General features: G+C 52.0%; 1 protein-coding gene across 2 annotated transcripts; it reads right to left on the bottom strand.

Moving 5' to 3' along the window:
- On the bottom strand, positions 1-27,770 carry LOC121451715 (chordin-like protein 2). 2 transcript variants are annotated; one of them, XM_041657438.1, is made up of 11 exons: positions 27,689-27,770; positions 18,224-18,336; positions 14,394-14,487; positions 12,965-13,107; positions 10,435-10,528; positions 8,763-8,824; positions 6,332-6,491; positions 5,322-5,516; positions 4,875-5,045; positions 895-987; positions 1-99 (listed from the first exon to the last, which is right to left on the bottom strand). In XM_041657438.1, the coding sequence occupies exons 1-11, from the start codon at positions 27,768-27,770 to the stop codon at positions 20-22; spliced, it is 1,287 nt and encodes a 428-aa protein (XP_041513372.1). In that variant the 3' UTR covers positions 1-19. The 2 variants fall into 2 exon arrangements, with proteins under 2 accessions (XP_041513372.1, XP_041513382.1); XM_041657448.1 differs by lacking the exon at positions 8,763-8,824 and adding an exon at positions 9,919-9,960 and having other exon boundaries at positions 6,332-6,485; positions 10,400-10,528.
- Positions 27,771-27,870: the final 100 nt, after the last annotated feature.

Raw genomic sequence — 27,870 nt, forward strand, 5'->3', positions numbered from 1 at the left:
GCAACTGTTTAGGTCCTGGTTATAATGTCTTGGTCGCTTTGTCTGGGCTGGCTGTGACTTTCAGCTCTGGAGTCTGGGCTAGGAAGATGGTCCAGTAACCTGCGAGAAGAGAGGCAGAAGAGACAAGGGGTGTGTGTGACCGTGTGTGACTGTGTTCGCTCACAAGCATGTGTACAACAGTGACAGCAACTGGATGTTAATGCCTGGAGCAGGGAAGACTGTGGGCTATGGTCAGCCTTGAGACGCCCTGCATTTAAGGGCTGGGTTTCCTGACTCCATTCCTGTGGGTAATGTTTTATCTATTACCTGACCTGCTACTCCCCCTTTTCCAAAAACCCCATCCAGGTCCATCTTCTTGAAGTAATGCAGACCAAATCAGAGAGTCAGGAAAAGTGGTTAGAAGGACCCTTTGTTGGGAAGTGACAGCCTAGAGCAGTGGTTCAACCTTCCTAATGCAGACCCTTTAATACAGTCGCTCATGTTGCGGTGACCCCACAACCATACAATTATTTTGTTACTACTTCATAGCTGTAGTTTTGCCGCTGTTTTGAATGGTCATGTAAATACCTGATATGTGACCGACCCCCAAGGGAGGGTGACCCACAAGTTAAGAACCATTGGTCTAGAGGCATGGGAAGCAGCAGGGCTTGGGGGATCAGACCTGACCCTACCGAGCCAAGACAAGGCCAGCTGCTTAAGCTCACCTTCTCTCTCTCATTTAGGGATTGAGAAATCTCTGGCCCAGACACCCACTGGATTCCTATGCTGGGAACTGACGTCTGTGGCTGACAGCCCACCCCCTCTCCTGACACTAGCATCCTGGGAACTCCCCAAGAGGTCCTCTGCTTTGTCTCTGCTCCCCTCCTTGGCCCGATTCCTAGACCAAGGTCCCACCTTCATGGGTGCCAGTGAGTAACCGGAAGTTCTGAGCTTCTTTCTGGAAATCTTGCTTCCTGACTCTCTTGATTTGAACCAAGTGGAAGATTCCTGTGGGCAGACAAGACGTGAGCTAGGCAGATCGGATGGGGTGACAGCTCACAACTCACCCTGCCACCTCCCTCCCTGCCTCCAGTCTGACCAGACACCAAATCTGCAGGGTCCCTGTCCTCCTCCTCAGTCACCACACGAGTGTCCTAGCCCCTCTTAACCAGAAATCCTAATGATGACCATTTGAAATATGCTGGCATCTCTGACCGCCTGCCACCACCACAGTAAATAAAGCATGTATCCTTTCCCCTCTTTTCTCTGCTGCTGCTCCTGCCACCATCCACATGCCTGCCCACAGTGAAGGGAACGAGGGGGAGGGAAGGGGAGGAGGGAGGAATGAGAGAGACAGTAAGAAAAGGTTGATCATGTGGACCAGCCAAGCCTTCCTCTAGCTTACAGCATATGATAAAAATCCATAGCTGTTTTCATTCAGACATCACAGAAGATGGAGCTATTGTGTCGTGAGTGTGGCCCAGCCCTAGCCAATACTTGAGGTCCTAGGAGGAAACCAAGCCTTTGCAAATTCCAGCCCTTTTGACATTGTTTTCTACACCCACTGTGCACAGCAAGTGAAGCAAGCGCCCGTCTACCAGGTCTTAGTGGGAAGGCTTCCCTGATCCTCCGTGAAGGGGATTTTAGCCCCCTCTATGCAGGACCTATCACAGTTGGGTTCTGTTTATCATTTTACCCATTTCTTTTGAAAAGTGTCTATATGGGGTGGGGGGATATGTGTACACATGTATGTACATGAACGTGGAAGACAGATGACAGACAACCTTGGGTACCATCCTCAGTAACGTTGCCTTCATCCTTTGTGGCAGGGCTTTTCGTTGGCCTGGAGCTCACCAGGTAGGCTGGTGTGGCTGGGATCCTCCCGTCTCCACTTCCCTAGTGCTGTGATTACAAGTGTGTGCCATTACACCCGGCATTTTTACACACCTTCCGGGGACTGAACTCAGGTTCTCATGCTTTTAAAGCAAGCCCTTTACCAACTGAGTTGTCTTCCCAGACCAATCCCCCCCCCCATTTCTATGGTGCTGTCATTATGCCTATTCCTGCCTTCTCTCTCAGACTTGGAATTCTTGAGAACTTAACTCTCTGGGTTCTGAGCGTGAAACACGTAGGATATATTATTCCTTGGATAGAAGGATGGATGGGTGAATGTATGCATGCCTATGTGTATATATGAATAAAAACAGGTGTCCAGGAGGATGAATGAATGGATAGATGGGTAGATGGGTGTGGGGTGGGTGGATGGATGGGTGGCCGTGTGCATGTATATGTGTATGTATGAATGGATGGATGAGCAGATGGATGCATGCATGCCTATGTGTATGTATTGAATGAACAGGGGCCAGGAGGATGAATGAATGGATAGATGGGTAGATGGGTGTGGGGTGCATGTATATGTGTATGTATAAATGGATGGATGGATAAATGGTGTGGGGGTAGGGATGAATAGATGAGTGTCTTGATGGATAAATAGATGGACAGATAGATGGGTAGGTGGATGGAAAGACGTAAGGGTGATGGATAGACAGGTGTAGGGTGTCTGACTAGCTGAATAGATGGTTGTGAGATGGCACTGGCTGTTACCCAGCCTCTGGCCAGAGAGAAAAAATGAATCCAGCAAGGCCTCAGCTAGGCCAGCACGGCCTTGGGGGACACCAAGAACCAGATCTGTACCCAGGGATCAGAGGGGAACCCCATGAAGGGGAATGGAAAACTCAAACATGGAGCCTGCGTTTCAGGAACTGGGAAATAGCCAGCACTATCCTTGGAGCTCTGGCTTAGATGCCAAGATATAGCAAAGAGCTCCAAAGGCCCAGGGACCATATGAGTGGCAAGAAAGAACTTCTGTGGGATGAGGATGGGCCCTCCTGCATTGCTCACAGAAAAAAACATGGGAGGAGAGACGGGCGTGACAGATGGGAGGGACCATCCACCATGGTCTGCAGGGCATATGGAGAAGAAGATGCTTTGGGGACTGGGGTCTCAAATGTGCCTTGCCTTTTTGAAAGGCCATGTCACATCTGAGCTCAGATGAGCTCGTGGCGGCCCCCTAGGTGGAGCTGGTGCTGCGGAGTGAGTTCCAGGCACTAGGCCAGTCCAGATCACAGTGAAGCCAAACTTCTCTGGACCAAGATGTTCTAGGCACCTGCACGGGGGGTGGGGCAGGGATCAGGGACCATCATGAGGTTAGGGGAAGTTCTTTGAGGCCCCTGAAGTCTACTCTACCAGGAAAGTCCAGAATCTCACAGCCCTGGGCTGGTCCTAGAAGGAGTGGCCTTGCAGCAGGTTCAGTGACCACTGCTCACTTGTTTCCATCCCTCCGAGGGAGGAAACTGCAGTCCTGATAATGAGCCCTAGGTGAGACCGTCTGGGGCAGGGAGGGAATTGTGGAACATTTAGGTGACCCAGGGGTGCAGGAAATGGGGAGCACTGCTAGGGACAGGACAGTAGGGCCTAGCATGGTGGGGCTGAAGTGCCCCCCTCATTTCTCTAACGCTGGGTCTGGTGATGATGAGACAGGAAGTCAGTCCCCTCTCCAGTCTCTCTGTCATCCTGGCCCTCCTGGTCTTTCTCAGGCACGTCCCTCAGGCTTTGGCAAGTCCATGTTGTCTTCCAGACCGAGTCTGCCCTTCCTTCCTTTGCCTGGGTCTACGTAGCCCAGGACGTTCTCAGACAGTGACCTTGAAAGTCTGATTCCACTTCTGGTGTCTGCCACCGTGTCTGGTTTATACTGTTCTGAGAATTGAACTCAGGGCTTCCTGTGTCCAAGGCGAGCATTCTGGTGACTAAGCTACACCCTAGTCTTCCAGACTTAGTTTTCTTACCTAGAAAATGAGGCCGGAAGGTGCTTACATACCATGAAGATGCTTGTGAGGATTAAATGGGGTACTTTGCACCTGGTGTCTGCAGCATGCAGATCACAGAGCACCAGGGCAGCTGTTCTCCTACTTGCAAAGTCTCTGTGACTTCTCCAAGGTCCCGGGCTTCCCTCTGTTGCAAAGGTCTACCCTCCAGGAAGCCTTCCTATAAGCAACTGTTGCAAGGATGGGGGCTTACTGCTTTCTGCTGTCTCAGCACCTGCTGTGTGGGTGGTCTGAGAGCTAGCTGTAGCCAGCACCAGTCTGGGAAACAGTGTGATCTGTAGGTACAGAACAACGGCAAGAATCCCTCCTTCTGCCTCTCCCATGGTCCTCTCCACACCTTCCTCTCACCATAGGAAGGCTGTGAGGATGACAAGTGCGTCCCCTTACTGAATAGAAGCCCACCTCTCTGCCATTCTAACCAGCTGGTGTGGTAGGAGGAGATGGATATTTTTGCCACATTCCATAGGTCAGGAATTATCCCAAAGCACCTTTCCCTGGTTCACAGAAGAGAGCACTGAGGTCCAGAGAGGCTAAGTGACTGCCTGAGGTCATTGAGAAGAGGCAGGATTTGAAGTAGCAGAGGTGAGATTTGAACCCAGGTCTGCCTGGTTGCATAGCCTCTGCTTGTGGTCTGACCTGTGCAGTCATTCAGAGAAAAGCTGTTTCCTCTGACAGGGCAGCCCACCCACTGAATCTTCTTTTCTCCAGGCTTTGGATCATGGTTCAACACTTCAATCTCACCATGTAGAGTTTATAATTTTAAGGCCGACTCCTCAAAGGGTGCAGTAACCCACCATGACCAGGAGGGGGAACCATTCAGAGACCTTGGCGAGCTTATCAGAGCTATCAGAAATTGCAGAGGAGCAGAAATGGGAATGAAATTAGGGGTTCTTACTCCTGGAAGGATGCTGAGGCATCTGATCAGGAAAACCTCCTTAAGGCCCCTATTGGTTCTGAGGGCAGGAAGATACCAGAGGAATATGAAGCTGGGAGCAGGAGCTGGCCACGCACCTTTTACTAGCTTCCAGATGTAGGTCTCCACCTGGTCAGAGGCTTCATGCTCCAGGACAAAGCGGTGCAGACCGTCTGGGCTTGGAGAGACCAACGTGTACACAGACACCTGGCCTGGCACCTTGGGACACTTGGTGGAAATGACCTCACTGTGGTCGGCATCTGCCTCATCTAAAAGAGAAAAAAAAAAGTTTGATGTATTCAACCAACATTGACTATTTCAAAGTGTCCCACGTTCTAATACTTCATGGCTTCAAAGAATGCAAAACATCATTTGACTTCACATCTATGTCAGGAACCGCTGAGGTTCCCACTGACATGCTAGGTGGTTCTACGTAGCCTGGTATTTTCTGTGTCTGTGCTTCTAGCAATCTGGGCGCCTGTAAACTGCTCCTCCGTCCCAGTACCTATGGCCAGTGCCTCCCCTGCCTTCAGCACCCCTCCTACCTGGGCAGATCTTGCAGCACTTCCCAGCCATCTTCTTGGGCTGACTGCAGGGATATTGGGTGGGGCAGGTCACACGATGGCAGTCCTGCTCGCCATCCACACAGGTGCACAGGATGCAGGGCATGGGGCCGAAGGAGAGCACAGTAGGGTGCCACACCTCCCCGTGGGAGTATGTCTTCCCGTTGTGGGTGCAGGCTGGAACATGGAGATCAGGGAGGAAGCAGGGAGGGTGAGTGCCCCAAAAGGTAGAGGGTGCCAAGTGCACACCAGCTACATTGCCTGCAAAATGCTAGCCAGGGAACAAAATCTGTACCAACCCCAACATCCCTCAGGGCTGAGCCCTCCCCTGGCCTCTGAGGTTCTTCTGGTGGGGAAAGGAGAGTGCTGGCCTGACAATCAGAGAGCCAAGGACAACTCTCAGACCTGGCATGGGCGCTCTAGCAGGTTCACTTCCCCTCCCTGTCGGGACTCTGTAGCCCCATGACTCACCCCTCTCTGCCGGCCTCGGAGACCTACTGGGAACCCCTGTTCTCTCCTTCTGCAGCCAGTGCTCCTTCCCTGTCCCCACTGTCACCCTGCAGACCAGCTCTGCCCCTCCTTTATTTGACAGTCTTTTCTTCAGCCCTGTGTCATGGTCATTTATTCATGTGTGTCCCCAACTAGTCTGGGAGCTCACTGGGGCAGAGCCTAGGATGGACTCTGTTCTTTCTCCTCCACTTCTCAATAAAGACATAATAGAAGCGCAGTAAGATACTGTTACTTAGGAGGCTGAGATGGGAGGGTCTGAAGTTCAAGGCCACTGATTCTTTCCCTGATGCAGTACTTGGGCACCTCAGTGTTCTCATCTGCTAAATGGGAATTAGGGTCCATAATCTTCAGGGGTACATTTAGTTGTGTTTGGTTTTGAGTTTAAGCTCACGGTCAGATTGAGATTGGAGAACCAGAGTAGGGGGTACAGGAAGGAGGGGTCCCTACCCCATCAGCAGATGGGAGGAGGGTCCTAGACTCACCTTTCTTATGCTTCTCCTTCAGAATAATCTTGACAGTGGTGCTACCCGTTCCCATGGGTCGGAAGTAGCGAGGGATGAAGCCCAGAGGGAAACTGAGGCTTGTCGGTGCTGGAGTGCTGGGGACTCCCCTCTTTCCCTCCTCCGAGTGCAGATCCTGTCTCTGCAACCAGCAGGCAGGGTGTCTGAGTGGGACGTGCCACAGTGAGGGGGGGGAGGGGAGGGAGGGAAGAAAATAGGGAGAGGAAAGGAGAGGGAAAGGGGAAGGGAGAGAGAGGGGGGAGAGAAAGAGAGAGAGAAAGGGAGAAGAAAGGGGAGAGAGAGAGAAAGAGGGAGAGAGAGAGCAGGATCTGCGTGGGTTTCACACAGAACCATCTGGGTGAGAGAGAAGACATTCTCAGACTAATCAATGAACACACTGACAAGGATTTGGCAAACCAGCCTCCACCAGAGCCTTCTCCAGACCTTGGGGCTGCTGTAGATGTGCAGGAAGAGCAATATGGGATCAGGAATAGAGACAACTTATTGCTTAGGAAAATTCAGATGATGAGACAACAGAGTGGGCCTCTGAAGATCCCAGGAAGTCCTAGGCCTTATTCCCTTCCCTCTGTCCTCACTCCCAGACCCTATTCCCACCCCTCTGCCCTCACTCCCAGACCCTATTCCCACCCCTCTGCCCTCACTCCCAGACCCTATTCCCACCCCTCTGCCCTCACTCCCAGACCCTATTCCCACCCCTCTGCCCTCACTCCCAGACCCTATTCCCACCCCTCTGCCCTCACTCCCAGACCCTATTCCCACCCCTCTGCCCTCACTCCCAGACCCTATTCCCATCCCTCTGCCCTCACTCCCAGACCCTATTCCCACCCCTCTGCTCTCACTCCCAGACCCTATTCCCTCCCCTCTGCCCTCACTCCCAGACCCTATTCCCACCCCTCTGCCCTCACTCCCAGACCCTATTCCCACCCCTCTGCCCTCACTCCCAGACCCTATTCCCACCCCTCTGCCCTCACTCCCAGACCCTATTCCCACCCCTCTGCCCTCACTCCCAGACCCTATTCCCACCCCTCTGCCCTCACTCCCAGACCCTATTCCCACCCATCTGCCCTCACTCCCAGACCCTATTCCCACCCCTCTGCTCTCACTCCCAGACCCTATTCCCACCCCTCTGCTCTCACTCCCAGACCCTATTCCCACCCCTCTGCCCTCACTCCCAGACCCTATTCCCACCCCTCTGCTCTCACTCCCAGACCCTATTCCCACCCCTCTGCCCTCACTCCCAGGTTCTACTCCCACCCCCTGCCCCTCCACACCAGATCTAGTAGGGTTAGAGAATTAAGTGAGGGTGGGGATGGCAGTTTATGGGGCAGGTTCTCTGCAGCTCAGTTTGGGGACTGGGCTCCAGGTCACAGAACAGGAATAGCAGGGCTGGGCGTGAAACAAAAGAACAAGAAGAGCCTGTTCTTGTCCATGAGCCGCTTATCCTGCCTTCTACAATCTGCTCCCACTCCACACTGTCTCTTTCATGGCCCAGAGACAGACTGCAGAATAGAAACACCCCAGGCCCCAGTGTAGGCCTGAGCCCAGAAGATGCTGGCTCAGTGGAGAGGAGGCAAGCTCCAGTTGCAGCTCCCGACTGGTCCAAGCCCAGGTCACTCAGTGTGGAAAGAGTGGCTCAGGGTCTCCACTAACCTGCAGGCCCCACACACTGACTTCTAGGGACAAGCGGGAAGGAGCAGATCAAAAGGCTCAGGTTTGTGTGCCCTCCTGAGAAATCAGCCTGGCAAAGGCACATAGATGCCTTGGCTGTGCAGAAAAGGTCAGAAGTCCAGCTTGGGCTGTCCTAGGCTCCTGGAGCCCAGGCTGAAAGAATAGGAGTTTTCACCAAGGAACTGTAAGGGGACCTGCGTCGGGCTGTGGTCACTCTCCCATCTCAGACCTCTGAGGTCTGGGAAGCCTGGGTCATCTGAATTCTAGGCAAGATTGGCAGGAGCCAGGATGGAGGTGAGAGCAGAAAGGCAGATCCCTGGCAAAGACACCGCATCCTAGAAATGAGGCCCAGAAGCACGGACCAAGCCAGAGGCCATTCCTCAGCGGCTTGGGTTGATCTGACACACACAGGCTGTGGATAGAACAGTGCCAGCCAGATTCCCCAGAGGCAAATGAGGGAGTCTGGGGTTTACCCTGCTTTGTGTGGCAAGCTGTTCCCTTGTGACCCGTCAGCCATAATGGGGGCCCTAATGACAGGTAGGGAGAGAGGCTGGAACTTGGAGGTGCCAATGTAGCTGACCCAGAGTGAAGCTCTCAGGCCTTGGAGTTAGGGTGGACAGAGAGATACAGGATCAGGAGCAGGTAGCCAGTGCTGAGGGTCACGCAGGCTTTTGGCCTGGGACTGCAGCATCTCTCTCCACCAGGTCTGCACAACTGTGTGCACACTCACCTCTCCAGGCTGCAACTGCGCCAAATCTTCTTCAGTGGAACTCTCACTTGTTCTGTCTGCAAAGGAAATGGGGTCACCCTGGTGGCCATGGCACCAAAGCCTCCATCCATAGCTCTGCCTTCCTAAAAGCCACACCTGTAGACCTAACCCACAGGTTACCTTAGAGGGGCCCAAACGTCTCTAGGCAGCTTGTCTTCGTTGTTACTGAGTTATCAGACATCTCCACAGCCAGGATGCTTCCTCAGTTCCCCAACACTGACCGAGTCACTCCAGGGACCCAACTGCTCAGCTACGTCAGAGCATCTTACATAGGCGACTTAAAAGTCACGACACACTTCCAGGGCTCTACTGTCTAGTCCCTCTGCTGCCAGGGGAACCCCGAGGCCACTTCTAGCTGCTATTTTTGGGGAACCAGTACACAGAGAGAGCCCTGAAGCTTCCTGAAGCTTGGCGCCACTCTCTTTCTCAAGTCCTTGCTTCATTCACTACACCCGTGATCTGGTTTGTCTTGAATGTTCCTGCTTCAGAGAGGCAGGGAGTAGAATCAGGCTGCCTGCTAGAGTTGCTGAGCCAGCCTCCCTGCTCACCTCCCAGCTGACATGGATTAAGAATGCCCACACAGAACTACACCTTCCCAGACCCCAGTGTCTGAGGTTCCCCAGTCCACATGGACAGTCCAATCGTATACCTCTGTTCAAGCCCAGTCTGCTCTTCAGGAGCAGACATGCCAGCCTCAGTTTACCCCAGGAGTCCAATCCTGTGGCCTCTGAGCTCACCCGCTCCCAGCTGCTACTTTGTGCCTTTTAGCCTTTTGGTGGGGACAGGATCTCTTCACAACAGGCTCTGCAGTGGTACCACTTCTGCCCCCAGCAGCCAGTTGCTCTCAGCTTTACCCCAGCAGTGCCTCCAATCCATGTCCCCTGCCAAGCGCCCCCCCCCCCCCCGCCGGCTGCTCCCAGGGCTGCCCAATATCCACACTGCAGAAGTGAGGGGCTTTAATGAGGGCTATTGATGTGAGCATTGGCTGATGGGAGTTGACAAGGCGGGAGAATAAACTTTTCCCTCTGCTTCTCTCACCCCCAGACTTTTACTTTGCTTTGCCTGTGCTTCCTGGTACTGAAGTGACCGAATAGGTATAGCACAATGTTACGCATGGGTCCTGCTTTCTGGGACATCCATGCCAAGCCATCACCTCCCTGTAGGACAGGAGTGTCTACTTCATGCTGGCTGTCCCTGTCTCTTCCTGCAGGTCCACAAAGGGGGATGATGTGGGACCCTGGCAGACTTCAGAGTCACAGTTCCAGTTAATTGCTGGGATAAAGCACTCTCACCAAAAACAATTTAGGGAAAGAAAGGGCTTATTTCAGCTTATAAGTTACAGTGCTTCAGCGAGGGAAGTCAATACAGGAGCTCAAGTGGGAAGTGGAAGGAGAAACCGTGGGAGAACACTGCCTGCTGGCTTGCTTGACTTAGCTAGCCCAGGAGGGACCATTTGCCTAGGGGATGGTGCTGCCCATAGTGGGCTAGCCCTCCTACATCAATTAACAAGACAATTTCCCATAGATACCCCACCAGACAGTGTGCTATAGGCAATCCCTCAGTTAAGGCTTTCCTCCCTGAGGGCTGTAGGCTGTATCAAGTTGACAAAGCTCACTGTGACACTCACCTTTGCGGGTCTGACAGCAGGAGTCAGGCAGAGGGAGTGGAGTGGGGCAGCCAGGTTCAGGGCAGGTCATGAGACCGCAGTAGGTGTGTCCTTCCTGACAGACAGAACACACCAGATTGGAAATGAACTCTGTTGAAGAACAACCTTGGGCCCCAGGAGAGCCTCTTTCCCTGGGCACAAACAGCCTTGAGGTCACCCCTGAAGTAGAGGATGGAGGGAAGGAGTGTGTGGTTCCTGAGCAAGGTAAGTCAGCTCAGGAGTTTCCCCTTGACCTCCTTTTCCCTCTCCAAGCCGTGAAAAGAACTTAATCACCATGATTCCCTCAGCTCTCACAGGCACCTGTGAGATGGGTGTCAAGATGAGGGGGGACCCGGGAAAGAGGGAGGAACTGTGTCATCCAGTCAAAGAGAAAGAGTAGAAGGAAGCAGAGCCCAGGCTTTGGGCTTTTCCTACTGAAATCAGTATCTTTCTCCTGGGCCTGCATCAGGGACCCAGCAAGGGACAGGACTACATGGGTGACTCCTAGGCTTATAACGGTCTTGCAGAAAACCATTGACCTTGAACTTCAAGACCCACTCTCAAAGGTGAGACTCCAGGATGTAGGAGCCTCAAGGAGGCAGGAGGCTGGGCACCTTTGGAGAAGTCTTTTCTCCCGAGTTTCACCTTCTATGAAAGGCAGTGAACACACTCATTTGGGTTGTGAAGATCAGCTGTGAGTATGACTGGGAAAAGCTGCTATAAGACCCTGTGTTCCTGTAGTCTGAGAAGTAAGGATCCTGCCCCAGAGGGGAGGTCAGAACACAAGCCAGAGCCATAAACAGGGATGAGGTGAAAGAGGCGAGCAGAGCCTCCAGAAAGGATGGGCAAAGGGACCGCTAGAGCATCCTCTCATCCACCACCACTTCTGCATCCTCCCACAGCCTGGTCCTAATGCAGGACTCCCCTTTACGGGAAGCAGCACCCTACTAGGAAAAGAACACGGACTTTGGGAGTCAGAGAGGTCTGGGTCTAGATTTTGACCGTGTTGACCACACAGCCATAAGCAAGCTATTTTACTGCTCCGAGTTCTTGTTGCTTATCTGAACAGGATGTACTAAGTTAGACTTGGTGTCCCGTCTGTGGTGAACAGATGTTTGTCCAAGTCTCTTCAGGAAAAGTCACACAAGACCAGGGCCGAGCTGAGTTTATGCACAGTTCACTGAGGCTAAAGATCACTGCAACCGACTCCCCGAAGGAGTCAGGAGAGGTTTGGTGATAGGGAGTTAGGAGAAAGGGAAGCCGAGCCTGGAGTTGGAGGGACAGCATGCATGACAGGAAGGGAGCGGCAGGACTCTCCCAAGCAAGAAGATGAAGACTTCCTCAGGCAGGACATGCTGGCTTCACTCTGTCCCCCAGTTACAGGGCTGCCAACCCTGCTGTCCCTAGGCCTTGACCACGGGCAGGGAGAGCCTAGGCACTTCAGACTAAACCCCATCTGTGTCCCAAGACTGTTGAATGGTCTTCCTCCTTCCCTCCCTCCCTCCCTCCCTCCCTCCCTCCCTCCCTCCCCTCTCTCCCTTCTTTCATTTCTTCCTCCCTCCCTCCCTTCCCTCCTTTTCTCCCTCCCTCCTTTTCTCCCTCCCTTCTTTCCTTCCTCCTTCCCTCCCTTCCTTCTTTCCTTCCTCCTTCCCTTCCCTCCCTCCCCTCTCTCCCTTCTTTCATTTCTTCCTCCCTCCCTTCCTCCCTCCCTCCCTTCCCTCCCTCCTTTTCTCCCTCCCTCCTTTTCTCCCTCCCTCCTTTTCTCCCTCCCTCCTTTTCTCCCTCCCTCCTTTTCTCCCTCCCTTCCTTCCTTCCTCCTTCCCTCCCTTCCTTCTTTCCTTCCTCCTTCCCCCTCCCTTTCTTCCTTCCTTCTTCCCTCCCTCCCTCCCTCCCTTCTTTCCTTCTTCCCTCCCTCCCCTCTCTCCCTTCTTTCATTTCTTCCTCCCTCCCTCCTTTTCTCCCTCCCTTCCCTCCCTCCTTTTCTCCCTCCCTTCCCTCCCTCCTTTTCTCCCTCCCTTCTTTCCTTCCTCCTTCCCTCCCTTCCTTCTTTCCTTCCTCCTTCCCCCTCCCTTTCTTCCTTCCTTCTTCCCTCCCTCCCTTCTTTCCTTCCTTCCTCCCTTTCTTCTTTCCTTCCTCCTTCCCCCCTCCCTCCCTCCCTCCCTCCCTCCCTCCCTTCCCTCCCTTCCTTCATCATTCTGCAATAACCACTGGCATCTTCTACATGCCAGGTCCTGGACATTGAGCAAGAGAAGACACAGAAAAAAGATGGGCACATTCCCTCCCCTCAAAGGGGTACAGTGTTCACTGGGGGAAGCAGACATGAGCTACTCTCATTATTTGGGAATCAGGTGTGAAACCCAGAGAAAGGTCACCTCAACAAACTAGGGGCAGGGCATTGTGGACCCTGGGTGTTCCCTTCCCGTCAACCTTTCTTATTATCGCTTAATGGCCCACCCCATCCCTCTCTGTAGGAGAGACACTGGCTTGGGCCAGAGACTGTAGAAGGTCTTACAATACAGCTACAGAGGACACACTGGCTGGACAGGCGGGTGGGGACCAGCTCCTGCGCACTGAAGATCTCTCCGTGTTGGTATGTGGTCTCATTGAGCCGGCAGGACTTTAGGGGAACCCGAAGCCCAGAGGGAACATGAGGATCTGCAGGTGGGAGAGAAGGGGAAGAAGGAAATTAAATTTCATAGATTTAAGATTTTTTCCAGAATTAGGAAGACCACTTTTCTGAAGATTTTGTGTTCTCCCCCCCCCCCCCCCCCCGCATTACTAAGGTCTGGCCTAAGAGTTCCCCCTGATACCTACATCTAACCACATGTCTCCCTCCACTGCAGCTCAGCCACCTTTCAGTGTCTGAGGCCCATGAGTGTGGCCCAAGAAACAGGGTTGGAGAACACCGAATTCCCACCCTCGCAGAGTTAGTCTTACAGGATCAGGTGTGATGCTCTCCACCATCCAGGTGCTTGGAATAAACTTTTGTCATTCAGTGGCCACCAAGGCCAATATCTACTCCTCATTCTGCTGGGCGGAGGGATGGTTACCCGTCCTGGGACACCCTTCTCATTCCCTCACAATACCTTCACTAAGACCCTAGGCCAAAATCAGGAACAGAGTGATGACCAAGACTTGGCCCTGCCACCTACAGGTTCACAATCTGAGGTAGAGAAAGACACCATGCATGCGTGCATACAGGGGCCAGCCAGCCCCAAGTCCTTCATCTTCATTTTCTCCCCTTCTGCATAACCAGAGGGACTGGAGCCCAAATGTGGAGTCAGCATGCCAAGTCATTCTAGTCTCCTTCAGCCAGTTTCTACTCTTTCTTTCTTTAACTTTACATTTTTTAAATATTTAATCATTATGTATACAATATTCTGTCTGTGTGTATGTCTGCAGGCCAGAAGAGGGCATCAGACCCCATTACAGATGGTTGTGAGCCACCATGTGGTTGCTGGGAATTGAACTCAGAACTTTTGGGAGAGCAGGTAATGTTCTTAACCACTGAGCCATCTCTCCAGCCCCCTTAACTTTACATTTTTACTACATTTTTTTTATTCTGGGGGAAGGGGTGCAAGCTTTGGCATGTGATTGACAGACAGAGGATAAACTTCTGAGTTGATTTTTCTCCTCCTACCATGTGGGTCCCAGGGACTGGACTTAGGTTTTCATCTTGGGGAGCTCAGGTTCCCCTGCCCGCTGAGCCATCTTATCCACCCAATTTCTACTCCGCCTGCTTTCATCTCCTACAATGTGCATCAGTTTGGGAGCTAGAAATCTGCTACCCTCGCCTGCTTGGGGGTCCAGAACGTGTCCCACACATCTGATGGACGGGGTCTCTCTTTTCCTTATGGAGGCTTCTCTCAGTCAGGGGCTTACAGTAGGAGTGAACCGGTCTGTGCGGAGCTCAGGGCCATGGTAGGAAAAGAACTACTTACCCACACACCTGGGGCAGCACTGCTGTGGCTCCACCACAGGTTGTGAGCAGCGGAGGGGCGGGCAGCGGAGGCGGTAACAATTCACGTGGCCGCTCTGAAACAGACACGTGGTCACTGCCTACATCTACAGGGGTCCTCACCCCAAACATCCACCCAGACTGCAGAACCCCGCTTTCTCTTCAGCCTCTGTATAATAGAATCCAAAACAAACTCAATGAGCCCATCTCGACTTTGCCACCAAGCGACCCCACTTAGCCTACTCATCTGCATACTTCATCCATGCAGAGGACGGACCTGTCATGGGTTTGCATAGACCTCATGACCCCTTTGTGGGTATGAGAAATAGAAATAAAAGCCTTGAGGTATCTGGGCATTGATCTTGGTCCTCTGTCCAGGCTCTTTTTAACTCTAAGATGTTTTTCTTACAGTACTGACCCTGAGCTTTGTGTTCATAGGAGAGCTGTAACACAAGAGGACAGTGACCAGGACAGGACTGGTTCTTTATCATCCAAGTCTCCAAGAGGTCTGGGGAACCCTGGACAGACCCCCTGGGCTTGGCACCATAGAAGGAGGGATCTGAAGTTTTTTCAAGTCATCCAGTTCAGCAGGTGAAAAAGAATGAGACAAACACATAGCAAGAGATGAACAGAGGCCAAGATAGAGGCCATAGGCTCTAGCAGAGGTTTCCCAGAGCTCCAGGCTGTCTCTCAGCCCTTCTTCGGTGTCCTCACACCTTCTTGTTCTTGCCCCTGTGCCAGACTCATTGTGATGTATGTTTGCATCTGTCTTTCCTGTTCAGCCATGAACTCCAAAGCGTGGTTGGCATGGGGTCTGACTCCACTGTAATCTACAAGGGTGAGCCAGTGGTGACCTGGTGAGTCAGGTCAGTCATGGAGGCTCTCAAATCAATGGTTCCAGCATCAATCAAACCCTAACTTGACCAAGTGGGCTCCAGCTCTCTAGTATGTAGCTCCCTTTTATCCCCTCTGCCCAGCAGGGCCTATGGACAGAACTTCTACCAGAGACAGTCTCTTACACCAAGGAAGATCCTAGACTGCCCAAGTCTCTCTGGAGTCCCTGCTTCCCAAGACGGCCTGAGAGAATGCTAAGGACTGGTCAGAAATGGCTTGAGTTTCAACAGTGACCTTACCTGTGAAGCTCAATCAACCTCAAGAGGGTAAACTGAGGGCGAGGTGAGAAGCTAGGTGAAATTTGAGGGATGTGTGATCTAAAGAGCTAGAATCTTTCTCTTGACTCTTGCTGAAATGTGAACGGCAGGCAGTAGTGGATCAGGTGGGGGGACAGCCTGGGCTAAAAAGGGCACAGACATGGCATGAGACAGGGCTCTTTGTGGCCAGAGGGATATTCTCTTTAAGGTCAGATTCACCATTTTTGGAGTGGCTGTGTAAATATAGATGACCTCACATCCTGTCCTTAATAATAGCCTAAGAGACACTAGCATCCATACAGGGTGCGAAGAATCCCCCAGAGGCTGCCTGAGACCACACAGCAGCTGACCACCATCACCAGGGTCCATGCCTGCCTGGGATGCTGAGACACCTTGAGTGCTTATGCTGGGCATAAACACACAACCAGGATAAGGGACAGTCTATCTGTTCTCAGAAGCCTGCTTCTTAGTGGCTGGAGGTAGACCATAGGGCATTGAGAGGCAGGGCAAGCTAACTTCAGGTATTATGTTTATGGTCATGACCAAACCAGGTGATGTGATTAGAAGACAGATCCAGAGACTGTGTGAGAAACCTTCCTAATGGGGTGATAGCTTCACTGTGAACCAGGACGGGAAAAGCTGCCATCCCTGAAATTAGAGGAAGACTAGTGGGAGGGAATAGAGGGAATGTACCAAATGTTGGAGGTTCAGACTGGTGTGGTGGCAGCAGGGTGTGAGGGTGTGGAATTGGAAGATCAGGAGAGTGTTGGTATTGTGGAACTGCTAGAGGGCTGGGCTGGTAGAGTGCTTGCCTAGCATGCACGAAGCCCTGCGTTCGATTCCTACCACCCCATGAAGTAGGCACAGCGGCACACGCCAATGACCCCAGCACCATCAAGGTAGAGGCAGAAGGATCAGAAGTTCTAGATCATCCTCAGATAACTTGAGGTTAGTCTAGGCTACGCGAGACCCTGTCCAAATATAAGTGATTGGATGATTTTAAGGGGGAAGAAACACCATAGTTCTGGGTTCAGGAAAGGCCATGCGAGCTGCTTCGTGGAGAATGAGTTTTGAGAGGGGCAGCAGAGGGGCCTGCTGATGGGCTGATGCAGTGGTCCAGATGAGAGATGAAGACGGTGAAGAGGGGCAATGGGGAGAGAGCGGGAGGCATTCAGACTGCACGTTGGAAATGCAGCAGTCCTTTGGGCTGAGGGAAAGAAACTACACTTGTGAATTCTGGGGAAGCAGACAGGAATAAGCTCCAGCCGATCACAAAACTTGGCCTTCGTCAACCACACCACGTGACATGTCTGGAATTTTCTATTATGGTTTCCTTTCTGTTTTCTGGCTATATTTCATAAAGTTCTTTTTGAAATGGCTTATTGGCCTCCGATGTGCTAAGGATAATAAAACAAAAAACAAAAAACGAGGCAGCCGGCGCCTGGGGGAATTATATCCCTATCTGATCCTGAGTTCTACCTGGAGCTAAGATGGTGGGACGGTAGGGAGAGTGAGGGAAAGACCAGGAAGGAGTGAGCCCGGTGAGGAAGAGAGAAGAGCTGTGTCCCTGGCTCCCCACTTAGATCCCTTTGGGGCTCTTCTCTGCCCCTAGAGGTTCTGTCTTAACCATGGACGCCTTAGAACTTCCGCTTCCTCCCTCTCTAGGTCTGTGTGAGAATAGGGTGCCGAGGGTCTGAGAGCCAGAAACCCCGGCAGTACCCAGAAAATGAGTTCTAGACGCCCTCAGCAGGGCCCTGCTGGCTGAGTGTCCCCTCCGCCCTGCTTCTCCTGTCCTTCCGTTCTCTCACCTTCCTGGAGAATTCTGCATTGCACTGGTTTCCTGCAAGGTCCAGGGAAGTGCTGGGTTGGTGATATGATTTGGATGTTGAATGACCCCGAAGGTGAAGGTGTTGAGAGGTTTGGAATATGGGATTTTGTGGGCAGTCCGTAGGTCACTGGGGGCATGCTCTTGAAGAGGACCGTGGGACTTGGGCCTCTTCCTCTTTGTTTGGCTTCCTGGCCACAAAGTGAACACCAAGACCAATTGACCTTGGACAAGAACCTCTAAAGCTGTGAAGTGGACAAACGTTTCTTCTTTATGTTTATTTTCTCAAGTGCTGCATTGTGGTAAGGGAAGGCTGACTGCTTCCATTAGTAGCTGGACAGCTGGAGACAGAAATGCAAACAGAGACATGGCCTCTGTTCCATTTGGTTCAGCCTTTGGCTAGATGTGAGACTCTCGGGGACCTCATCAAGAGAGGCACACCAGGGTGGACAGTAGTTAGGAGGCTGAAGCATGCGTGTTCGTGCAGGAGGAGCTACTCCAGGCACAGGGCGAAGCCTGAAGAATGAACATTCCTGAACTGGAGGAACGCGGAGACAGGGTTAGGTGGCAGGCTGGAGGGGATTCCTTGGAAAGGAAGGAGTAGAAGTCACAGAAGCCAGAAGGCTCTGGCTCGGCTGGGTGGAGACCGGCACCAATACACACTAGACTAGAGACCAGATCCTCAGTCCACTCAGTCACTGAGCCACAGCCACCCCCAACACCATCACTTTAGGGCGACAGTTCCTGGGTGTCTGGACCTTAGGTCAGGCTGTCCTTCCACCCTCTGGTCTTGCAGACACACCTGGCAGAGGTGACCCAGTGGCCAGAGGAACCTACCTCTGTGCAGGTACATCGCACACAGTATATCGTGCCTTGTGGTTCCAGGTAGGGGTGCCAGCTCTGGCCAGGGGTATATATCTTCTCACCGAAAAGGCAGACTTTGCCTGGGCCTGACAAAGCAATGAGGGGTGTTAGTCTCAGGAGATCCCAACCCCAAACCCTGCTGCATTCCTGCTCCCAGGATGTCTGAGTTGGAATCTCAGCTGGACAACACACTTGTTCTCAGGCATGTGGCTGCCCCTGTCTGAGCCTTGGCAGTTTACAGGGCAGTGAGGGGATCGGGCAATTAAAGGCTTTATGGAGCTACAACTGTGGTATAAATGGTAGTTCTATTGCATCGTGGATAATATGAGGTGCAGAAAGGACAAATTAGATGCTAAAGCCACACAGCGGTTAGCACACCAGGCAGGCTGAAAGCCTGGATCTCCTGGCTCTCAGTGTGTTCACTATTCCTCTGCTTCTTCCTCACACTTGTTCCCTCTCCTCTCAGTCTGTCTCTTACACACACACACACACACACACGTGCACCGAGAGAAAGAGAGAGAGAGAGAGAGAGAGAGAGACCTTTGTGAGCCAAGGGGATGGTTTAGTGGGGAAAAGCTGGCTTCACAGATGTGAGGACTATGTTCATATCATCAGCACCCATGTCGAATGTCCTGAAGTGTGGTAGCCTACCTGGAATCCTAGTGTTGGGGAGGCAGAGGACAGGGAGCCCTTGGAGAAATCTGGCTGGCTAGACGAGAAGACACACCACTAGTTGAACCAGCAAGTGCTGGGCTCAAGCGACATATCCTGACTCAATACATAAGGGGGAGCGATCTAGGGAGACACCTATGTCGACCTCTGACCTCCACATCCATGCATACACATCTGCACACACACACACATGCACACACTCGATATGAACACGACACACACCGAGACAAAGATTATCTTTGTTTCTTCCTTGACTTGACGTCCTAGCTGTCTGCGTATCCGTTGCTAATGGGTACGTGGGTTGTTTCTCAGAATGACTGAAATACTGGCTTGTGTTTGAGATGGGCTAGCCACCTCCCCTATTCCTCTGCTCTGCTAAAGCCTCCACTCTCCTTTCATCTCTAACCAACCATTGTCATCCTCACGTTCTCCCTACCCCCTGGCTGGCCCAGGATCAGGCGTCCCATTTCAATATGGCTACCCGGGCTCACTGTGTCTCTTGCCCTGTCTCTGCCAGCTCCCAACCATACAGCCACCTGGGGCTCTTCAGTCCCAAATGAATATTGGCATTCCTATAGGAAACCTCCATGACTTGGGCTCTTCTTTTCAGAAGACATGGGGAGGTCCAGCCAGAGCTTAGTGCCTCCATATTGAAACATCGAGAAAGAAACCTGCATTTATTCTCTGTGCTGTTTTATGTGTTACTTAGTGGGAGCTGATGATATAGCTCAGTTGGTAGGGTGCTCGCCCAGCATACACAAAACCTTGGATTTGATCTTTTCCTCAGTGCAAGGCAGCAGAGGCCTGTAGCTCCAGAACTCTGAAGGTGGGGAAGGAAGATAAGAAGTTCAGGGCCATCCTCAACTACGTGGGATACACCAACCTGGGATACACCAGACCCTGTGTAGAAAATAAGTTAACAATTTCCTAAACATTGTGTGAGAATTAATTGCTGTAATATTTGCTTAGCTTTCTCATTGTGGGGGCCACAGGGGACCTTAGGAATATACACTTAGCCTCCTCCCTGGTAGGTCACAAAGGACCTTAGGAATGTATATACCACTTAGCCTCCTCCCTGGTGGGTCACAAAGGACCTTAGGAACATATAGCTTAGCTTCTTCCCTACCTGTTCCCACCAACCCACTGTGGAGGGTGGCACCAGACAGCAGGTCCTATCCCCCACGAGCCAGCAACTCCTGGCTGGCTTGTCTTGCCCGTATCAAATGAGCTATGTTTATCTCCCAGCCTCCCCTGGCAGAGGGTGGAACACAGGCCCAGCTGGGGTGCTGGCTAGAGCCAGTCTGACTCTCCGTGGAGTGAATAATGTCTTTCTTTCTCAGTCCCCTCCCCCCACAAGGGAGGGGTGATTGCAACACCGTGACTACCTTAGGTCTCAGTCAGTTGCTGAAGAAACTGTGACCTACCTTTCTTGGGGCAGTCCTAAAGCCCTGGGCTTCTGCGCCAGTTGGCACACCTTCCCATCCCTGCCCGCTCAGAGTGTGAGGACAGGAGCCACTCAGTCAGGGCTCCTCCCTGCCACCAACAGGCCTGGCAGAAGCTGAGCCTGTGGGGGGCCTGGCAGGAGGCCTTTGGTGGCCACAGACTCCACCCTACCATGCCCTCTATGGTGCCTGGAGCGCTCTTCCTCTAGGGAGGTGCGTGCCCAAGGCCATGTGAACTGCCAAGCACAGCCACCCTGGTTCCACTGACCCTGGCACCAGCACCGGCTCCTGTACAAGGCTGTTGGCACAAATGCTTACTCCTGAAGCTGCAAACACATGAGGTGACACTCAGAAATGTCTCACCTTTTCTGAGCCTCAGTTTCCCTATTTGAAAGATATACAGGGGTAGGCTATGGTCTCCAGAGGTTTCCTGTACAGTCTATGAATCCATAATATCACGTTTCTGAGATTCAAGATTTGAGAGTTGCACGCTTGTAAAAGCCCACATTTCATTACATCGTGAAGCTTCCGATGGGCTTTTTGGGTGCTGTGGTTATGAGATGGCTATTCCACAGTCCTTGGAGGTTCTGATGGCTGCATCCACCCTAGGCTCTCAAGCCCTCCTAGGTAGATTAGGATGAAGTTCTGGGAGTCCCAAGTGCCACCGAGAAGGAGGCAGTGTCCTCTTCATATCTCCCTCCCCTTGCCCTCCATAACCTTCTGCCTCCCCTCCTGGCCCCAGCCCAGCCTCCTCTCCCCCATCACCATTCTTATTCAGTCCACCTGTGCCCAGCTCTCTCTCCATCTAGAAATAATCAGGTCTTAATTTCTAGGACCTTTTGTAGTCCCAGAGGTCAGGGCTTAAATAATAGACTTAGCTTTTATTTGAAGCCCAAGTTGAGTAAAGCTGCTTAAGTATCCCACAACCAATTTCACATCTGTTCAGTGGCACTTGGGGCTATTCTAGGATTAAGTCAGATCCAATCACACCACGCTTACTGTCAGACACAGATTACAATATATGTTCATTTAAGTAGTGTGTAAGACCAGACTGAGAAAACCCAGATATGGGTGCTGGCTCTACACTTCCTTAACGGTCTATTTCTCGCGGTATTTATTTCCACAATTCTCAGGACAGCCTCCAGCCCCTCCTAGCCATGAATATCATAATACCCCAGAGGTCATAGCTCCAAAGTTTCCTCATTCATGAAGCTCCTGGGCCCTTATATCTTCACTCAAAAGCCATCCTGTCTCCCTTAATATCATCGGCCCCTCTCGGATCTGAAGGTTGGGCAGAGATGGGGAGGGATGACTAACAGGTGAGAGCCTCGGCTGGGGAAGGAGGGATGGAAGCTCGCGATCCAGAGGGCAAAGGTCGCCTGTGACGAGTATTAACTGAGTTGCAGGGTGGTATGATCAAACCTGCATTTTAGAAGCATCATCAACGTGGGCCGTGGGAGTTGAAAGCCAATTGGAGGACTAGTGGGCGAGGGACCAGGAAAGAGCTATGGCTGTCACTCTGGGGAGAGAGTACCGTGGCAGGACCTAAAGGGAAGCAACTGTGCTTGGTGGGCAAAGGTTTGTTGGTTCCAAGGGCAGCCGCAGGGCAGGATATGGATGGAGAGGGCAGAGGAGCAATCAAGGCGGGCATGGAGGTTCGAGTGCGTGTGATGTCATCGGGTGGCCCAGAACCACCTGCAAGGCTGGGAACAAGCGCAGTAGCCTGAGGCATTTGGCAGCGCAAAAGTTAGCAGAGTGACAGCAAGGGACCACAGTGGTTGTAGCTCCTGGGCAGGGGCCAGAGAATGACATATCAGTGACGGCAGGGCACTTGGCATATGTGCAGTGAGCATCACTCTCATTAGTAACAGGAAAGAGCTTCCTGACATTCCCTGATTTGTGGAACTTCTGCAACTCAAGTCTTACAACCAGTCATGAGCCACACGCGTGCACGCACCCAGACAGACAGACTCATGACAAATATACAGAGATACACACACAAAGACACACGTGCACACACACAGAGAGCCACACAGAGACACAGGTACACAGACACACACACATAAAAACACACACATGCACACATACACACACATAGACACATACACAGGGACACACAGAGACACACACAAAGACACACGCGCACACGCACAGAGAGACACAGGTACACAGACACACACACACACACAGACACACACACACATGGAGGGGTGCAGAGACACCAGGCAGGATCTTGGAGGTGTTAAACAAGGAGTGGGAGGAGAATGACTTGCCAGGCATCTGGAGCCACCTGCAAATACAGAGAGGCTGTAGTGCCCATGGCTAGGACAGGAGGACCCCTGAGCGGGCTCTGAAGGGTGCTAGCCCCCACAGGAAGCACCTTTTCCATAGACTCCTTGCCTTAATTTATCTGGTCTCAATTCAGGGCAGTGATATTTTCCAGGCTGATTGCAGATGGCCCCAGGTCACCCACCAGGCTGTCCCTGAGCTGGCTTCTGGATACATTTTTACCACTACTATTTGTGGTGGCCCTGTTTTCAGTCCCATCCCCTCTTGCTGAGTGGATCTGTCTCCTATACCAGAGTGTGTAAGAGGGAGGAATGAGCGTTGACCCTCTGGCGGGTGCAGAGTCTGTGTGGAGTTAGTGCTTGCCGAATGAATGGATGCATGGGTGGATGAGCTTAACCAAAAGAGGGGGTGCGGCTATAGTGGGAGATCAGATGATGATCTTTAATCTTGGAAACCTCTCTCCTTAGCAACAACAAAAAACAGCAGCATTGCATGGAAGAACAAAGCCCTTTCAACATGTACACTATGCCACATCCCAGGAATTAACCTTCCACCGCCCCTTCCACTTCCTGGCCACTGACTCCCAAAACCACCTGACAAACCAAAGGTCAGAAGCTTGGGGCAGCTGAGGGCAAAGATGACTCCCCGATCTTTTTTAAAATTTTATTTATGTTTTATGTATGTGCATTCTGCATGCCAGAGAGGGCATCAGGTCCTATTATAGATGGTTGTAGCCACCATGTGGGTGCTGGAAATTGAACTCAGGACCTCTGGAAGAGCATCCAGTGCTCTTAATCACTAAGCCACCTTTCCTGTTCCAACTCCCTGATCTTTACGAGCAAGTCAATATTCTTCATATGTCCCCCTCCCAGTGCACCCCACAGTCTGATCCAAAACATTCATGCAATGGTAAAGGTCCCATGGGGGCAAGTCAAACGTGCAGGGTGTGCCTAAGGACTCTTCCAATAGCAATCAGAAACGAACCAAAAAGCAGCTTCTGGGGAGGCTGGAGGGGGCCATGGAAATACACCACGAGGTTCAGGGAGGGGAGCGAGAGGGCTGGAACTGTAGTAAGAACTCAGAAAATCTCAGTGAGCCAGACTGCCCAGGAATGCAAGCCTCCGGGTCCCATTTCTACCCATACAATCGTATTTTATTCACACAGACACCCTCACTTCCTTCTAAGACACAAGCCTTGCCCTGGGCTCTGGCTCTCCTGGAAGGGGGCCTCTAATGAAGTTACAAGAAATGTCTCAGTGGCCAAACTGCGCAAGCCAGCAGAAGGGATACGCTTCTCTGAAACCAGCTCCCTTCATCTGGACACAGCAGACATTTAGAAGTGTGGAAGGACGTCCAAGAGCAGAATCATTGAGCCAGGAAGGGCATCTTTATTACCTATCAAAGAGAGCTGTCCGCATTCTATTCCACTTGAAAAAAATGTGTGTGTGTGTTATATACACTTAGATTCATAGAATCCTAGAAAGCTAAGGACTCAGACTATGTCCAATCCCCTCATTCTAGAGAAAGTGAACCCCGGTGAGGGAGGGATCAGGACTTGCCAGAGATCCTAGATCTCTCCCAGCAAAGACTTCACAGTTATTCCGTAGCTCTGGAAGGGGTGTTTATAGAGATGCCTGTCCAAGGGACAGGACCAGAAGGACTGGCTTCAACTTGCAAGCAAAAGAACCCAACAGAGACACAGCGAAGAATTCCCGAGTACAAGAATGGGCAACAGGCTTGGGTCCTGCCCAGGATGGCGCCTGATCGTTGTGCTGCACCTCCCAGGGACACCGCTCTGACATCGGTCCTCCTCTTTGAGAGTTCGAGATATTCAAGGTCCTTTTCTCCGAGCCGGCGCCATGGCCGGCGGCTGAGGGAACTTGAGAGGCCAGCCCTGGAACAGGTGCAACAGCTGGAGCAACTGCGCAGCTGTCTCGGGGCTTGCTGCCTGGAGCCAGTGAGTGAGGCAGAGACCTCTACTGGTGGGAGCAGGGAGGTGCAGAACCTTGTGGTTAGAGACCCAGACACGGGGTCTTCCCTTCCCTGCTCCCAACCCGGTCATGCACATCTGGACAGATGGATAGAGATGTGACCAAGCTGGACAGCAGGGCAGGATTCCACATTGCTAAGTATTCCAGATACATATTTCTCTAGACCTTTCCAGGCACGTTTTCCTGGGAATTGCTCATTTATTCCTTCCCACAGGGCAGAATACCTACACTCTCCCAACTCCCACTCCCAAAGTCAAGTGGACTTAGGATGAAGACAGACAGTTAATGCTACCCTGGTCCTCAAACGTCACCTAAGCGCAAGCATCTTACCTCACAGGTGGCAGAGGCAGGGAAGGACACGGTGCCTGAGGTTAGATTTTGGCATCAGGGAAAGGGCAAGTGTTGCTACCCTGACATTCTGAGGGTGAGTTTGCCTTTGGAATCACATCACATCTGAGGAACCACCCTTCTGTCCAGGCCTCTTCCGGGGTCTGAGAATCCATCACCTGGGAACCGAAACTCCAATTCCCATTAGACACAAACTCCAGAGGGCTGATGTCTTACTTGGTAATCAGCTAGTCTCCCGAAAGCAGCATAGACAAGAAGCCTGAAGCTAGATGAATCATAAGGACACAATGCAGAGAGAAGCATGTGCTGGAGAAGGCACTGGAGAGGAGTAAAGAATGGGGCCACTTCTGGGTCACAGAGGGGATGAATGACCACACACACAGATGTGACGACTCCACCTGGGGCTTGGGTCAGCACAGGAAGAACTAGGCCAGAGCCTCCAGCCTGTGTGAAAATGGGATACAGCCCAGAGTGAGGCTGGGCAGTTAGGGCTCAGCTTATGGCCTATCTGAGATTCAGTCTGGATCTGTGGGTAGAGCCAAAAAGAGAACTTCTGATGAGCAGCCTTGGACTTCAACTAAAGAGTGTGCCAAAACCCCCACTCACAGGCTCCAGCCATGTTTCAAGCTGTAACCACCTTAGAAGTCCATCCTGCACACTCCCGAGAACACCCATCTGTCAGCACCATTTGTAAAAGCACTTTGGAGTTACCAGGGGACTTCACACAACCACATGCTTGAGATCTCTCTTACACTAGGATAAGACTTTTCATATGAAACCTTAAGACAGAATGCTGGCAGGAGACTTGCAATGATGACAAAATTCACAGACCAAGAGCACCAATCAACCTTAGGCTCAGTGACAGGTGAAGGTGTCCCAACACACGTGACCAATACATGACAGAGCTGGGGTTAGGATCTAGGTCTCTGTTCCTTTTTCCATGGCTCGGTAGTAGTTCCCCCTTTCAGCTTGACTCTAAAGATAGGTAATTTGATGGCTAGACACAGAAGAGAAAGCTCTCCCAGCCTTGATAACGCCAGGATCTTAATGCTCCTCCCCTAATGCCAGGTTACCTAAACGATGGTCATTTTCTTGAGTGTCTGGAGCTTTGTATTGACACGGCTATGGAGGGACCTGGGGGCAGATATGGATTAGAAGGCCAGTGGAGGCACGGGGGCCTGGGGGGAGGGGTCATCAGGCAAAGGTGATTATAAAGCTCAGAAGGGCTGGTGGTCATGTGGGGTAGCAGAGGCTTCGAGTAGTTGCTGGGTCATCCTCAGAGTGGACCTCCCAGGGCACTGATATTGGGAAGGGAGCTGTGGGGCCAAGGCCAAGGCCAAGGCCAGGGCAGGCACAGAGGTCCTCTGAGACTGTCTCTTTTGGTGGACAAGCAAGCAGACGAGGAGAAAGTCCTCAAGGTTCAAGGAAGGAGCGAGGACATTTACTGAGTATTTGGCATCTTGCTAGGCATCTGCAAGCGCTATTCCCTTGAATCCTTCCCCAAACCTTTCAGACCCCTGGTTAGTAGCTCTCCTTTGCAGATGAAGAAACCGAGGCTCACAGGACACCAGTGTAAGAGGCAGGGTCAAGGCTTGAACCCAACTCTGAATAATCTGTTTCCCGTTCATGAGGACATCCACAAATCTCCAGCCTCTGGTAGGCTAGGGAACATCAGACAGACATGCAACTTTCCTCAGACAAGAACAAACAAGACAGCAACCAGCCTCACCAGCTCCACAAAACTGGGAGTGAGAGGGAAGCAGAGCTGACCTGTGGAGCTGTGTGGAGATGGAAGGTTCTCAGCTAGGAGGTAGGAAGCTGGGGTCTTCAAGCTAGGCTCTGTCCCTGCGGCCTGGAGCAAACCACTGCCCCTCGTTGGTCCCTGTTTCTTTATTAAGGGAGTTTAGAAGAGATTACCAGTTTAAGGGGGCTGTGGGCCTACATAACCTGCTTGAGGTTACATTGTTTTTGAAGAGGAAAGCATTTTTCTTCGGGGGAAGCTACATCGCAAAACATCACTTTGCAAGTTGCCCTGCATGTTCCGTCATTTAATACTCAGAACGGTTTTAGGAGTCTCAAATTTTATAGATTAGAAAAGAGACAGTGAGGTTCTTTCCGCGTCTGACTCCCTCTGGATAGTATTCAGTGGGGCTGGGAAGATGAAAACACGCATCTAGTTTACCATGTCCTGAAGCCTTCCAGGCACTGCGAGGCAGGCTTTGGAATTAGAGTCCCGGCTATGGATGGTTCGGGTAACTTTCTCCTCTTTGCCCCGCTACGTTTACTCCTCTGTTAAAAGTGAGTGGTGGCACCTCCCTGCAATATTGTGAGCATCCGGAAAGAAAAAGGACTAGAAAGGTCACCCTGCTTTGTTCATCTTTCTGTCCAAGAGCTCTTCCACACAACAACCTTTATCTCTTCATCACACACTCCTATCCTGCGGCGACACACCGGGCTGCTGGGAACACAGTTCCTTTCCACAATGTGTAGTACCTGCCCTGTGCAGGGCAGCATCTCCCCTACCCCGCGTGGAGTTTGCCAAGCCCTTGTCTTCCCCCAGACTCAGCAGCCCACATTGGTCTCAGACTTCCTGCTATGCAGGTGCTGCTGAATGAATTTACGAACGAGGGCTCCCTACATCCCAGTGGTCCCCATCCCTCCCCTGCCTGCCCAGACTCTGCCTCGTTTCTACTTACGGGCTCGGGCTTGCGAGTCCAAGGGGAACCAGAGCATCACGAGTCCCAGCAAAGAGGAGAAGATTCTCACCCCGGTAACCATCCTTCCTTGCCCCAAGGTCAGACAACCCCGGGATGAGCCGGGAGAAAGTAAGACTCTGAGAGGAATGTAAGTAAGTCCCCAGGACCAAGTAGGACCACTG

This window comes from Microtus oregoni, unplaced genomic scaffold, assembly GCF_018167655.1.
Source record: "Microtus oregoni isolate MIOR12 unplaced genomic scaffold, Mior012 000000F_ref0000247, whole genome shotgun sequence".
Lineage (NCBI taxonomy): Eukaryota > Metazoa > Chordata > Mammalia > Rodentia > Cricetidae > Microtus > Microtus oregoni.